A 15,332-nucleotide genomic window follows, 5' to 3' on the forward strand; every position below is an offset into this window, starting at 1 on the left:
TATAAAAAAAAATTATTTACAACAAGAATTAATTAAAAATTTCATAGACGATATTAGTCTTTGTCATGCCTCATATCAATCGAGTAGAGCGAAAAAAACAAGTTCGGAAAATTAAATTTTTTTAATTAAAAGCAATAAAAGTATTGAATAAGATAGGAGTGAGTATAGTCCACCCGATTTTACTTGCTAAACTTTTGTCCATTATATAAAGTTGCTTAAATTTTTAAATTTTTTTTTTCTTTTAAGTATTTGAAAATGAAAATTTGGGTTGCTAAGTTTGGTCTATTCCTACTGCAAAAAAATTAAAACGGAGCATGATAAAATTCATACATAATACTTAATTTCGTAGTAATTGACTTTTTTTTGTTTATTTTTTTTTCTTGAAATCCGACGTTAAATTGTCCCTGTCAAAATTTTATTATTTTGATTAAACATATTTGACAGAGAAGATATTATTGAGAAAAAACAAAACTTTTAATGACGTAATAAATGACATTCATCCGTCTCATAAAGGGCAAAAAAGTCATCCCTGTTTCGTGGCCCAAGAAGGATCATGAACGAGCAATATTGTTCCCTTTTTTTTTCGAGATATTATTGAGAATTTTTTTAAAAGTTTTTTTTTAAGGAGTTTAGGTTTAATATTTTATAAAATCGTGTGTGGCTAGAGATTAATATTCAATATATATTAATTTACTGTAAGAAGATGTTATTTTAAATATCATAAACATATAGTTTCTATTCGTTCATTAATTATATTATTTTTTATATTTTAGTTTATAGAAAAGGAAAGTGAAAGAGACGTTATTGGCAACACCAAAATGGTTCAATATGAGAATTTTGGGGAGAGCCCTCGTTAGAGGAATCTTTCCTTTATATTGTTTTACATACCAAAGCTAGCCACAATTACTCTTTAATGAATACAAAAAACTCGATAATTAAATTACAGTTAAGGTGAACATAGTTCAACGGTTAAAAAATGAGTTCGAGCATGTTTAGCCATAAATTTTAGTTTACACCATCTTAATTTTTATACTTAAAAATTTGTAATTATAGTAAAGTGAGATTGAATGGGTTTATAATTTACTAAAACAACGTATTGATTTGTTTAAAATTTTAGTAAAGTTCGAAAGATAAATTAGTATAATTTTAAAATATAGGAACTAAACCGCCAAAATAAATAAAGTTTAGGAAGTAAATAATGTTAGTATTATAAACATTTATTGATTTGGTTAATTATGCAATAGAATTAAATCATTATTAAATAGCATAAAAATAATTTTGAATAATATTTTCATCAATGATGCTTTCTTCTAATGGAAGATTATAGTGTTTTGTTTTAGGTAACTTAATCTTTTTTGGGGGAAAATTAATATATTTGGTGCTATTAATAAACAATAACTAATAAAAAATAATCTAAGTTTTGTAAATTGAATCAATTAAAATAAAAAGGATGAACTGTGTGGACTGATAATTATATTAATTAAATTTTTAAATTTTTATAAATGAATTGGTAAGCATCGCCTCCTAATTTTAGATGGAATGATATCGACCAAAAGTTGGGATAACAAGAAGAATGGCCAGAATAAATTAGATGTCCCAATCGAAAAATAAGTGGACTAAAATTCCCTTTCTCAAACCCTAAAAAAGCTCCTGAAATCAATGGTTTTCATTATGGGCCAGGAGGTACAGATCAAGCCCATTAGGCCCATTAGGCCCATTAGGCCCATTAGGTAAGTTAAGGTGAAAGAAAAGCCCATTAGGCCCAATAACATACTTTAGCTTATGGAGTATGGGAAGAGGAATTTTGAAGGTTCATTTTCACAAACCAACTCCAAGGAGTGGGCAGCACAAAAGGAGTAAATAAAAGGACAAATTCATCCCATTCTTCAGAATCTTCATAGGGATGGAGGAAACGGATAGCCTCTCTTTTCACCTATATATACAAAACAACCAAATTCCCATTTGTTCATCCCATCTTCACTTACCTCATTGGGAGGAAGGCATGGCCACTGCATTTGTGAGAGGGGCTCAGACGATGAACTCCATGTTCTTCAAGTAAGTTCCTTCTTCAACTCAGCCATCAAGTACTTTCCTTGATCTAAGATTAGAATGCTGCTAAACGAAACCAAAAACAGAAACGGAATGACTCAACTAGGTCCATTTAAAGCATGACTGTTGGTCGTATAAAATCGAATAATAGTCAGTTAGTTCTGTTCATGTATGATCAATTTGATGGTTGATTTTGTCACATTCAATCGATTAAGTCAGGGAGGGGAGATGTATAACGGCCACATACGGAATATCGATACAACACAGTACCTTGTTTATCTGATTCGGTTGAATTCTTTAGCGCAGGCCGATCGGGCGGAAGGGCTTCCACAGAAAAAGCTCTTCCCCAGATATGATGAGGGAGAGAGTTGAAACAGAAAGCAAGGAACTGAAGAGCAACAAGAGCCCTGTGAGGGGTGAGGAAACTCCATGGGTGCTTGATGGGCGAACTGGAATTTATTATCCTAAAGGCCACGAGAATGTCCTGGAGAGCATTCCCAATGGCGGTGGGGCTGCAGTTAACACCCAGGTCAATTGGTTTAATGACGAAAACAGTTAAAAGGGTGTTTAACAAAGGCCTGTTGCTCCATCCACATAACCTTATTGCTTTTGAATTCACAAAAAGCAAATAGAGCCAGGCCCCTTTGTTGTTAAACAGATTAAAACAACAGTATCCATTTAAAAAGCAATTGTATTAAATAACCTCACTAAGTCTACAAGCCAACAACAAGCACAGAAAATTTCCCAAGATTTGTGATTGTGTTATATATGAGAACTAGAATCAACTGTACTTACAAGCATAACCCGACGTGGTGTATACAAACAAGAAGCGTATTTGTCCGAGACCGAGCTGTTTTAAGAATATTAAAGATTAGATATATTGAAACTACAACAAAAATGTCGATTCATAGCATACATTTTAAATGACTAGTATGAATAGAGAATGTAAGTTACTCACAGAATGAAGGGCTTATTCAACTTCCATGTGGCTGAAATTGATTCGCTAACCGGGTAGATTGGAATACCTCTGCAAAATCAGAGGAAACAAGAGTGAATCGTGTCCATTTGCAGAAGGGATAGTTCTTATTGAACCATTTAACACTTCTCTGATTTTTCTTCTCATATTGATTGCTTTTGCAGTATAATTGATTGGCTCAAAATGAATATTTCAATTCTTATCCCATAAAATTCAAATATAATTTACATAAACGTATTTCACAAGCATTAGCTTACGATTTGTTCTGTTATAATTTTCCCAACAGAAGAAAAATTACACAGCAGGCTGATCAAACAAAAGGCCAACCAGAAAAGGACAGGAAGAAAGGGAGACACATATTACCTAAAAAAAACAAGCCCCAATGGAGAAAAATCTGGCTAGCATGGGCAATAAATAGACCAAAGAAGAGATTATAAGCCTTTTTTTAGTTCAACATAACATGTGAGGATGACAAATTCGAACCTTTAACCTCTGATCGAAGGTATATGCCTTAACCAGTTGAACAATATTCAAGTTGGTGGGTTGCTAAATGTTCATACAGTGATGCATCTTCAGTATGGTAACTTTCCAATTAATTTGATTTTGCCTTTGAACTTTCAAAACGACTATTTAAGGTCCAAAACTCTATGAAGTAATGGCTTTGTGTTTGATATTATACCACCATCAATTATTTGTGACAAATGGATAATATGGAATTAAATATGTATATTATCATATTAACACGAGGACATCTTGAGCAACGACCTGGGTCATATTTGAAACCCAATCAACACTCAATCTCAGGATGCCCACGTCAACACGTTCGTGTGCATATTCAAAGCTAGTCATCCCTTTGCCCAATAATTCACAGCAGAACTAATAATTACCACAAAAATGAGTATTTTTTTGAAAGTTAGAGACAAAAATAGATGGATAAATAAGATGGTATCATCCAACATGTTTTTCTTTTGAACTCATCTTAGGCCAGGCAATCTGAGTTAGTTCAATTGGTCAAGGCATTGTACCCCACGATCCAAAGTTTAGAGATTCATATCCCCGCCTCAACATATTGTTCAGCTCAAAAAAATATAAATAAATACCAACAGCCGAGTCTGTTCACATATGGTTGTCAATTATATATGTTTCCTTCAAGCCAGAATTTTTTCTATAAACAGAATTATATTCACTTTTCAGCACTTCAAATTAAATGTGCTGTTCCTAAAATAATAATTAAAAAAAAAAAAAAACAACAACAACGTAAATGTGCAGTTCGTAGACTGAGCAGGCCTAAAGCTCAAAATGCTTATAGGTGGTCACCGATGCAAACACCCCGGTCATAAAAGAAAATCACATACGGTGCTTACAGCATTTTCAATTATAGAAGGAAAACAATAACAAAAGAGCATATCATTGTCATTTCTGTGAGTATATGACTGATAACAAGATGGAGTAGATGAACTTACATATCCATGAAACTGAGCAATTTCTATGCCCGATTCCAATGTGCCGATGAAAACCTCCCACATATGACGACATTGTTTCCTGAGATACAGATTCAAGCCTGCAAAATCTGCATCAACACTATACATGCTCATTACAAGTCATGAAAAATCTAACTGTTCCAGCTTTCCATGCAAGAAACATTGCAATAAAAATGACATACCAGATCTAATACGTTTGCCAAGTTTCATTTGGGTTCGAATTGGAGAATCAATGTCACTCTATCGATTGCTATCTTTTTTTTGCTGGGGATCTTGATAGAGCACTTTATGTTCTCAACACGTTACGAGCTAAGCACTTCCCCGATCTGTTAAATAATAATACCAAGTTTTCAGAACATATGCTTTACCTGTAGCAATACGACATATAAACTAATGATATATATACTGAGTGTAAATGGAATACACTATAAAATAAAGCCTACCAGCCTCCAGAGACTAAAGACGGATGTTCGTCTTTGGCTCTTTCATTTGGACAAGAGAAGGTGGACAGCCTCCAATATTTCAGAATGCATAAGCTAAACAATACTGACGTATCCAGTCACTAATAAATAAAAAAACAAAGATAAAACAAAAGAATAATTTTCAGACCAGTTGAACACGAAACAGTAATCACATTATCAACAGATAATGAGGTAACGAAGAACCTCGGAAGAAATTAGATCAGTCTTGGCTCGTAATTGTTGGTTGATTCCAACCGTGCACGAGAGTAGTGTAAGTAATTTCATCTAAAGACAATCCTCCGGTGGCCATTTCATCGCATGTTTTAAAAGCTTTATCCATGTCCTTTCCCTTGCAGAACCCATTAGTCAAGGCATTGTAAGTAACGACATCTGGGACGATTCCACTTTCTTTCATTTTGCTCAAAAGGTTATTTGCTTCTTCCATATTCCCTAATTTACAGTACCCGTCAATCATGACAGTGTAGGTAATTTTATTAGGCCTTATGTTCAAAGAGGTCATCTCGAGAAAAGTTGCTTCGGCAATATCCATTTGCCCCAGCTTACAATAACCGCCAATTAATGCAGTATAGCAAACAACATTTGGCAACAATCCCTCCTCTCTCATTTCATCAATAAGACGTTTTGCATCTTCAACAAGGCCAATGTTGCACATGCCGTGTATTAGAGAAGAATATGTGGCACAAGTTGGAAAAATTCCCTTGCTTTTCATATCATCACGAAGTTGCAAAGCTGCAGCAACGTTTCCATTACGGCAATGTGCTCTGATAAATATGTTGTAGACAATGGAATTTAGCTCCATTTTCTTAGTGACCAACTCATTGAATAATTTTTCAACATCTTCCATTCTGTTAGCTTTACAATAAACATCCATCATAACCCCATAAGTGTGGACATTAGAAATTAACCCACTGGCTTTGAATTCACCCCAAAGCTTAATAGCATCATCTAATTTTCCAGCATTGCACAGTCCATACAATAGCAAATTGCACGTATAGATGTCTGGTTGAATTCCTTGGTTGGTCATCTCTTCTTTAAGTCTAAAGCACTCCTCGACTTTTCCCTCTTTGCAACAACCTAAGATGAACGTGTTGTACGTGATCCGGTCCAATGAAAAACCCCTCTCCAACATCTCCTTGAGTATTCTAACAGCCTCTGCCATTTTACCAGCCCCACAAAGTCCATGAATTAGAGCATTGGAGGTTGCGGTACTTGCTGGAGACCCTTTCTCAAATAACCTAAACCAAAGTTCAGTTGCTTCTAGATGTTTACCGTCCTTACAGAGCCCACATACCAATATGGTTAACAGCTGATCACTAGGCCTGAAGTTCTTCGATAACATCACCATGGTAAATCGCAATGCATAGTGGAACCTAGATTTCGTACATAACCAGTGGATAACCGAATAACAGGTAACAGGGTTTATAGGAAATCCTTGTGATAATATCTCCTCAAGAGTATTCTCTGCTTGCTCGATTTGATTACTCTTGCAAAATCCTTGCAGGAGAGTATATAAAGTAACTGAAGTAGGAGTTATATTTTTGGATACCATCACATCTCTAATCTTAAGTGCTTCATTGATCTTGCCCATTTTGCAGTATCCATCAATTAAAGTATTGTAGACAACTGCATTCGGAACAAAACCCGCACCAACCATTTCATTTAAAACATCGTTCGCTTTGTCAAATTTTTCCAGTTTCGTCAAACCATTAATAAGCACACTATAAGTTATAAGACTTGGCTTTACCCCTTCTATTGTCATCTTCTCCTTTAGCTCAAAGGCATCGCCTAATCTCCCATTCTGGCATAAACCATGAATGATACTATTATAAGTAACAACATTTGGAGAAATACCCAACTTCTCCATATTCATTAATAACTCCATGGCATTTTCCATCTTCCCTCCTTTGCACAAAGCATTTATTACATTCGTGAACAGGAAAACATCTGGACGAACACCTTGGGACATCACTTCAAATACTTCACAGCATTTCTCAAGTTCATTAGCCTTCACCAAAGAGCTCAATAAAAAGTTACAAGTCTTTAAGGACGGAAAGATCCCGTTGCGAGCAAACAAATAAAACACATCAACAGCGTAACTAAAGCCAAGATTTCTGAATTGTGTGCTGTATACATGTATCAACAAATCAAATGCATGTGTGCATTCAAACCGCCCAACAACTGAAGTTAAACCAAATAATTCATTAGCTATCTCAATGTGAAGCTTATTCGAATCCGAATTCAACACCGGGAGCTTCCCGTCTATCAAACGAATCAGAAGCAATCTCGCGGGTGGTAAAAACTTGGAATGAACAAGCAAAAGAATCAATAAACAATAGGAGCGAATGGTAAATCGAAACTTGAAAGAATCAGACGCAAAGTAAAAGAAATTAAGACAAGTTTTGGGATTGGCTTTCAATCCAACGGAGAAGAAGAGATGATCAAACTGAAAAGGAGACAAATGGGGCAAGAGGGCTCTACATTTAGAAGAGTCGAGAGACGAATTAGAGAGAATAGAAGATACCGAATAGAGCAACTGATCCTGGAGCTGCCATGGCGGGTCCTGGTGATGTTCTTTATGCGGTTCGGTGGATAACACACAGGCCACCTGACGCGAAAAGGGAAATACTACAGGAACTGTCTTATTGATTTTGAATCTTGTCAAATGCATTGAAGAACTTGAAGAACGAAGGTTAGAGATTAGAAGTTAACGAAGATTGATTGAAAATCTCTAATGGAAGAAGAGGAAGAAGAAGAATGCTGAATTGGATTGATGAGGATGGAGGTTGCGCTAGGGTGTGAGAGAGGAAAAAGCTGTGAGATCGGAGGCGGAGAAGGAGGAGAGGGCGGGCGGGGGAAGAACGTGGAGGCCTGGAGTTGGGCCACGAGAGAACAATTTGAGTGGCTGGTTTTGGTCGGCGTTTTTCAAGTGCGTGATGTGCTTATGTTGGGTTGGACTTACCTTATTTGGGCTTTGGCCCATATTTCGGACCCTATTGTTGGGCTATTTTTTAATTTGGTCTATAAACTTTTAAGATTTTTTCATTTTTACATTTGAGTTTGCGTTATTATCTAATTTTAGTAGTTTACCCTAATTTTATTTAATTTAAAATAATTAAATTAGTTCCTAATCTGTAATCCCTATTAAATTAAAATTTCACATTTTAATTATATTAAAATTAAAACTCAATTTGCGAGTTTTAATTCGTGACAAAATGATACCTATCAAATATAAAAAATTTCACACTAAAACGTTACAAGTAAAAAATTAAAAAAAAGAAAATCAATGTCTATATTGGAATAGAATTTGCTTTAAACTCGAGGACCATTGACGATTTTTTGCTCGTGTTCTAGGGTAATTTTCAAAAACTGTTTTTTATTTCCAACATCTCAATGTTCTCGTAGGGGACAATATTGAGTCTCTAACTTCGAAGAAAGAGAGCCAAACTAAATCTTCAAAGAACCCCATGTTTGTCTTGTAAATGGGACACTTTGGTAGGCCTTGTCCTCAGGGCGTATAGATTATGCATTAGTTCATACATATGTAGCTCGATTGTCATCAAATTCAAAATCCTCATAACACTCTAGAAATTAGTCTTCTTTTATTCTTCTTTCAATGTTTCATTTCATACCATAATTTTTTATTCCATGACGTTAATTACGATAAAATTGTTCTTCCTTTCTCTATTTCTAAATGTATCATAATCCTCGTACTTTCGATTTTCCTCGTCAGACATCAAGTTAAGTTTCCTCTTCGATTCCGCCTTACTCATTCTAATTTTCACTTTATCAAGATTGAAAACATACTCCCAACAATTCCCATCGACATTTTCTAAAATTAAGATGATTTCGCTCCTTTTTATACCAATAAGTAGGATAGTAGAAGGCAGTTAAAGCTGAAGGAGAGTTGCTGTCATGGGCTGAAACACAGAATCCAACTCCAAAGCAGCAGCCAATTCAGGCTCTAAAATGGCAGACACAGTCCACGACCCATCCCCCTTAGCACTGGGCCTCTGATTCAAATAACTAACTCCGATTCTCTCTATTGTCGAGCCCACAGTCCCAAGCACTGGGCTTCCAAATCCAAAGTCCAATTCAGCGACTGGAAACTTCCGGCCCGAAGACACTACAAGGCCCGGCCCACCAAGGCCCAACACAATCCTCGACAGCATCAGCCCAGGCCTGTGACACTCGATCCAATCAATCAAGTCCAAAAAATGGGCCTTGTTCGTCGCCTTCGAAATCGCCGAGTGGACCACGTCAGCAATCTCCGATATGGAATTTCGTTTTAGTTCCTCGATACTTCCCTCCCCAAACGCAACCGACAAGACGTTACCTATGTAATCCGACATGTAGTTCCAATCTCCCCCCAATCGGCTTCTCCCATCGATTAACCATCCCATTTTGCACCTCGAATGCTCTGTTTCCATGGCGGAAACCATAATTTTCCAAACATATGCAGAGAACGCTTCGATTTTAGTTCTTTTAACTCCACTTGAACTCGCGAGTTTCTGTAATTTATCGATACTCGTTCGATCGACGTAATAGAGTCTCTTGATTAGCTTCTTCAACGTCGGGATGTTCTTTATCTCTTCCATGGTGCATTTCACCATCGTATCGTCCAAATCCGGATGATAAATCGGCGGCGAACGAGGAAGAATGTTTCTCCGATGATCCGGTATTGTAGAAATCGGTTTTCCCCTAGCGATTTCCGACCAGGCGAGAAGGAATTTTCCAAATGCACTTGCGTCGCCAAGCGCATGATCGAACGTAAACGTAATCGAAACTCCGCCGCAAGCATAACTCGTGATTTGAATTTGCAGAGCGAAATCTGGATTTACAGTGACGAGTTTGCCTCGGAGAAGTTCGTCGAGATCGTAAAAGTTGAATGCGTTCAATCGGAGATTGGCCTCTGCTTCAACAACCAGAGCACCGGAGTTATCGCAGAGGATTTCAGGTTCGTTCGTTGTTAGGTTTTGGAGAATTGTACCGGCGAATGGATAGTAATGAGTTAGGGTTTCAGCGAGGGAGGTTTTGAGAGCGTCGATTATGGCGGCGGAGGAGTTGGCCGTCGGGCGACGGTAGAAGTAGAAATACGTGATCGGGAAACGACCGGAGAGGAGGTCGAGATTTGAGAGATGCAGAACACGTGGTTCCGGCGAGTGATTGGTGGCTTTGACAATGGATTTGTTGGTGAATGTAACTTGGAGTTCGGTATGGATTGGAGGGTTTGCCATTAGAGCTTCACGGTGGTTCGCCCAATTCGCCATGGAAGGTTTGGAGGGAGAGGGCATTTTAAGATGCGTAGGTTCAATGGATCGACAATTATGGTTACTCTTACTTCACTTTTGATTTGATTGAGTCGACTCCTCCACTAGTCTGTGTGCGCCTATGTGATAAAAGTCTCAAAATTATTATAATAGTTTAACCCCTTTCAAACATTACTAATTTCGACATAATTTAATTTTTAAATTTTGTTATTGTTTAATTAGTTTTTTTTATTTAAAGAAACTTATTCTAATTTTGGGTTTAATAATTATTTAATTTATATTGATAGATATTTTAGACACAATTAGGATTTTTATTATTTGATTTGGTGTGGGATGGGTTTTTAAAATTTTAAAATATCTTTAACCAACCAAGAGTTCACGTGTAAACTAAAATATATTATATTTATAAAAGTAGATTAGACCAAAATATAAGATTATTTATATATAAAAATAAAAATAAATAAATGAAACCTTTTGCAATGTTGGAGTTGTGGGTTTCATCCACTAGCTTTTAATTTATTAATATATTTTAGTATTTATTCTATTACAATTTGATCGATTCATTTTATACTTTTAAAATATCTATTTTTTTGCCCCTTAATTTGAAGGTAATCGTCCCTTAGTTTAGAGGATTTGACATTTGATAATATTTTATTGCATCATGTGACATCATTTTATACCAAGCAACTAACAAATAATTGTTGCCAAAAATAAGTTTCATATTATGGGTACAAGTAATAACTATAAATTATATTAAGCGTTTCTCAATTAGAATTCCGTATTTTTAGAATCACTCTTATTTGAATGTGATATCTGATCATTAATGTACCTTTTATACAAGCAGCAATCACTCTTATTTGAATGTGTTATCTGTTCATTAATATACCTTTTATACAAGCAGCATCTGACTATCAGTATTCGTCTTCGTTTGTTCTCGAACCACATCTTATCGTGAGAAATTTTGTTTTGATATCATATGCCCTACAACTTCTTGACTAACCATGCTAATCTTCTTTGTATTATTTCAATTTTACCGAAGATAGAGTAACACTACGCAAAAGAAAATAGTACTTATATGATAGGTGGATGAGCATGTTGGCAATGATGCACTAAGATTTTAAGCATATGGGTTGAATATAAACAATATATATCGTACTCCACTATCATATTTCAATCAATTCTTACGATAAGAGGTAGAACAATAATAATCTTATCTTACAACATCAACTTTATCATCAAAATCTAACCTCAAAACCATTGATTTTAAACGTGTTGAAGCAAATGGTTTGTAGTGGGAGAACCCTATTTCTACACAAAAGTCCAATTCTCATCACACTTTCACATATCATTCTCTTATGCCAATAATTCTACTCCTTCTTTCCACCATTGTTGCATACCCACTTCCAAGTTCATCTTCTATTCATCTTTGTTTTTCTAGATAAAAAATTTTGGTTACTAGGTTATGTAGTATCTCGTAACAAAATTTTTAACTTTAAAGAATCCCATACGAGATATCTTTGTATAGAATTACGACGTCCAAATGGATACTTCAATATCGAACCACGTGACCTGTTTTTGGGTTGAAGGTATTTATATATTAAGACGATATATGTGGCTTCTACCCCTTATAAGACTTGGTAGTAGATTTTATCATGTTCAAATTATGGATCTTTTGACATATTTTAATCGAGAGAGTATGCTCGGGTAGAACTCACCCGATACCCTTATGCTTGGAATGAACCTTCTCCTAAAGTTTTCTTACCAAAAAAAAGAAAAGAAAAAAAATGTGGACCATATTTTGTTATTTTGAAAATGTAACTAAAAATGTGGACCATATTTGGGCCAGGTCATATGGAAATGGCCCACGTGTAAGCTGGGTTCATTTCAATATTGGAAGTCCAATTGGGCTCACAATCCATTTCAATCTTATTGGGCTTATAATCCATTTCAATCTTATTGGGCTCATAATGGGCTTCATTCAAAACCTATCACAATGCAAAATAGTAAACGCTAAAGATTTATAATTTTTTTTAAAGTTTTATTAATTATTAGTTTAAATATTTTTGTTCAAAATGTATTTGTTTACAAAAATATTATCGAGTAAAATAAAATTTTGATATTGACATTTTAGTCCTGGTTTATAATCTAATTATTATATATTGTAATTAATTTTATGTTTATCTCGATTCACTTGTGATAAATTTATAAATTGATTTCTAGCTTCACAGGTGTAATAAAATATAACTTATTATAACTTACCCTAATTAATCCATCGTAAAATTACAATTTTATAAAATTAAAAAATATATATTAAAAAAAAGTCAACCACAGTTTTTCAAAAAATTGAATCTAAACAAGAAGTTTTTGAGTGGAGGAAAGCACACTCTACATAAATTTATTTTTATAACGAAATACAAATAATTTTAATCCGTAAAAAAATAATTTTTATTCATATATTAAAAGTAAGAGTATTTTTAAAATATTAAAATATTCATGAACGTTAAAAAAAAAAATTATTATTTTTAAACATTTAAAGATATTAATAATGAATTTGATTGACACCTCTAAAGTTAAAATATATATATATATATTAAATTATGATTGCAAAAATAAAATATTTTACAAAATCTGATCACTCCTCAATAATAACACCCACTTTCAAATTCTTCATTAATTCACATCATTCTTACAATAATTATAGAAATAATAGATTGATACATTTTCTTTTTTCGTGAAATTTCTAAATACAAATTAATATGATGATATGGAATAATAATAATCGAGGGAAATAGAGTGATATTTATTTTGGAGTTTTATTAAATGAAATATGTGTGGTCCGATTTAAATGAATCTTAAAAAGTTGAAAGGGACTTTGAGAAATTTAGATAGTGATTTGAAGAATTGACAAAAACCGAATTAATATGAAAATAAATTTCTTATCCACGAAAAATGAGATGAGGATTATATTAAATATTTTCAGCCACTTCAATTTCCAATTTATTGCACCAACCATTATCATATTGAAATTCAAGTAATTATGTAGACTATGCCCCTCCCAAACAATGTCACATTCATTATGGTATTGAATTATTTTTCAAAAAGTCAATTTAGGAGCGTTTCCATTGTAATAGGTAAGTCTATCGTTACCAGATATTATTCGTTTTGAACTGTTACGTATCGTCGTCAGCGTCACAGTTTTAAAACGCGTTTCTTAGTAAGATGTTTCTTTGAGATTCCACGTCAGTTAAAAAAGTGTGAAAATCTCCCCCTAAAACATGCGTTACATGCATGATTTGAAAATCTGACTGACGCTAAATTATATTTTTTTTTTAGTTTTTTTTTTTAGAAAATAAAAATTTTGGGTTTGTTTGGGGTTGATTTTACTTTTGAGATTATTATGAACATATAATATTTGACGTTTATAACCAATGTTAATGATGCATTATAGCTCATGAATGTTTGATATTTGAGCTCTACGTGATTTTAATTATTAATGTAACATGTATTATGAACAAATAATTAAAATAAAAGGTTGGAACGTAAATTCTATTCGAATTGATCTGCGAGATTTCCTCAACCCAACTCGTGCACACCCCTAAATAGTTGTCACGCAATCAAGACTTTATAAGACAGATAAATTTTAGGTGGATGAATATTTTATTTATGAAGCTCATTTATTTTAAAATTAAATTTGGATGTATTTGTGCATTTATAGCCCATTCATGTACCAGACCATATTCATATCCATCTACTGTCAAACCGCTCTCTTTATTCCACTTCCTACCCATATAAACATAATTCAATTGATATATATATATATATATATATATATATATATATATATATATATATATATATATATGTGAATATTGATAAATCTGGTTTAGTGGCCCAAAAGAGAAAGCACTTTGATTCGAACCTTCTAGCTACAAGTTCATTGCCGTCCAACTCACATGAAATAAAGATGCCTTTCTTTTTTAGAATTGCACCAAAAAAATTCCCATTTAAAATTTTACCATGAAATAAAATTTAATGTTGAAAGGGTAAATGTACTCCCATTTACTGAGCTTCATTTTAAGGATGAAGAGTATAACGGGGAGTGGTTCCTGTTAATTGGCTTTTTATGATTATTTTAGAATTTGCGTGCAATAACAAATTAAAATTTGAAAGTGACTTTCAACCAACTTAAATATAATTTAATTATTCAATTCACTACTCACCTCTCTAATATTATCCTAATTAATTTCGATTTTTTTAATAAAAATTATGTGATTAAAATGGAATGATTTAATTATAAATGATCACTCTTTTTTTCTTTTTTGATAATTACCAATTTATTGATAATTTAATTTCTTTTTTTCTTTTTATGAAAATCGTTAAGTGCTATACAACTAATCACCTTTTTATTTCCTTTATATATAATTGCATAAAATTAATCAACAAAATAATTTGAAAGATTGAAATAACATAATAATTTATATCTCCACGAGATCCCATTGGAATTATTATTATTATTATTATTGAATAATTCATAATCACACGCTGCGTGCATGTGATTTGGCCAGCCAAAGTATTACTGAACCTTTTTAATTAAGCGGTGACTTCTCAACTACCTGATTTATTCAAACAACTTATTGATTTGAAAAGGGCATTATCGACTTTTCACCCCCAAAATCTTTTTAAACCTTATCCTTCACATGACATATATTAATGGTTTGAAAGAGTTCATCCACATTTTGAATATGTATACCCTCAAGTAATTGTTTTCAAGATAAATTTTATTTTTATTTTTAATTAAGTTAAAAGAATACCATATTAAAAATCGATAATTTTACTTAGGGTTAAAAAATGATATTTAGAAATTTACCATCCAAAAAGACAAAGAAGACATGCTAGCTTGCCGTGTCGGTGGGGTACAATGTTCTAACCACCGTCCACCATTGTCAAGAACTCTCTTCAATCATCATACACCACCACTTTTATATTCATATATTTTTCTAATTAATCTTACTATATATATATATATATATATATATATATATATATATATATATATATATATATATATATATATATT

General features: G+C 33.4%; 3 protein-coding genes across 5 annotated transcripts; 1 reads left to right on the forward strand and 2 right to left on the reverse strand.

Moving 5' to 3' along the window:
• Positions 1-1,562: 1,562 nt before the first annotated feature.
• Positions 1,563-7,881, reverse strand: LOC111437580 (pentatricopeptide repeat-containing protein At4g19440, chloroplastic-like). Of its 3 annotated transcripts, none has more exons than XM_023075612.1 (8): positions 5,172-7,881; positions 4,950-5,068; positions 4,689-4,832; positions 4,489-4,595; positions 3,008-3,076; positions 2,845-2,899; positions 2,320-2,561; positions 1,563-2,112 (listed from the first exon to the last, which is right to left on the reverse strand). In XM_023075612.1, the coding sequence occupies exon 1, from the start codon at positions 7,654-7,656 to the stop codon at positions 5,188-5,190; it is 2,469 nt and encodes an 822-aa protein (XP_022931380.1). In that variant the 5' UTR covers positions 7,657-7,881; the 3' UTR covers positions 1,563-2,112; positions 2,320-2,561; positions 2,845-2,899; positions 3,008-3,076; positions 4,489-4,595; positions 4,689-4,832; positions 4,950-5,068; positions 5,172-5,187. The 3 variants fall into 3 exon arrangements, with proteins under 3 accessions (XP_022931380.1, XP_022931381.1, XP_022931382.1); XM_023075613.1 differs by having other exon boundaries at positions 1,563-2,115; XM_023075614.1 differs by having other exon boundaries at positions 4,489-4,606.
• On the forward strand, positions 1,937-2,733 carry LOC111437581. The gene is made up of 2 exons (XM_023075615.1): positions 1,937-2,055; positions 2,356-2,733. The coding sequence occupies exons 1-2, from the start codon at positions 2,003-2,005 to the stop codon at positions 2,606-2,608; spliced, it is 306 nt and encodes a 101-aa protein (XP_022931383.1). The 5' UTR covers positions 1,937-2,002; the 3' UTR covers positions 2,609-2,733.
• Positions 7,882-8,562: 681 nt separating the features above from the next.
• On the reverse strand, positions 8,563-10,333 carry LOC111437501 (fatty alcohol:caffeoyl-CoA acyltransferase). The gene has a single exon (XM_023075500.1). The coding sequence runs from the start codon at positions 10,277-10,279 to the stop codon at positions 8,876-8,878; it is 1,404 nt and encodes a 467-aa protein (XP_022931268.1). The 5' UTR covers positions 10,280-10,333; the 3' UTR covers positions 8,563-8,875.
• Positions 10,334-15,332: the final 4,999 nt, after the last annotated feature.

This window comes from Cucurbita moschata, unplaced genomic scaffold, assembly GCF_002738365.1.
Source record: "Cucurbita moschata cultivar Rifu unplaced genomic scaffold, Cmos_1.0 Cmo_Scf00064, whole genome shotgun sequence".
Lineage (NCBI taxonomy): Eukaryota > Viridiplantae > Streptophyta > Magnoliopsida > Cucurbitales > Cucurbitaceae > Cucurbita > Cucurbita moschata.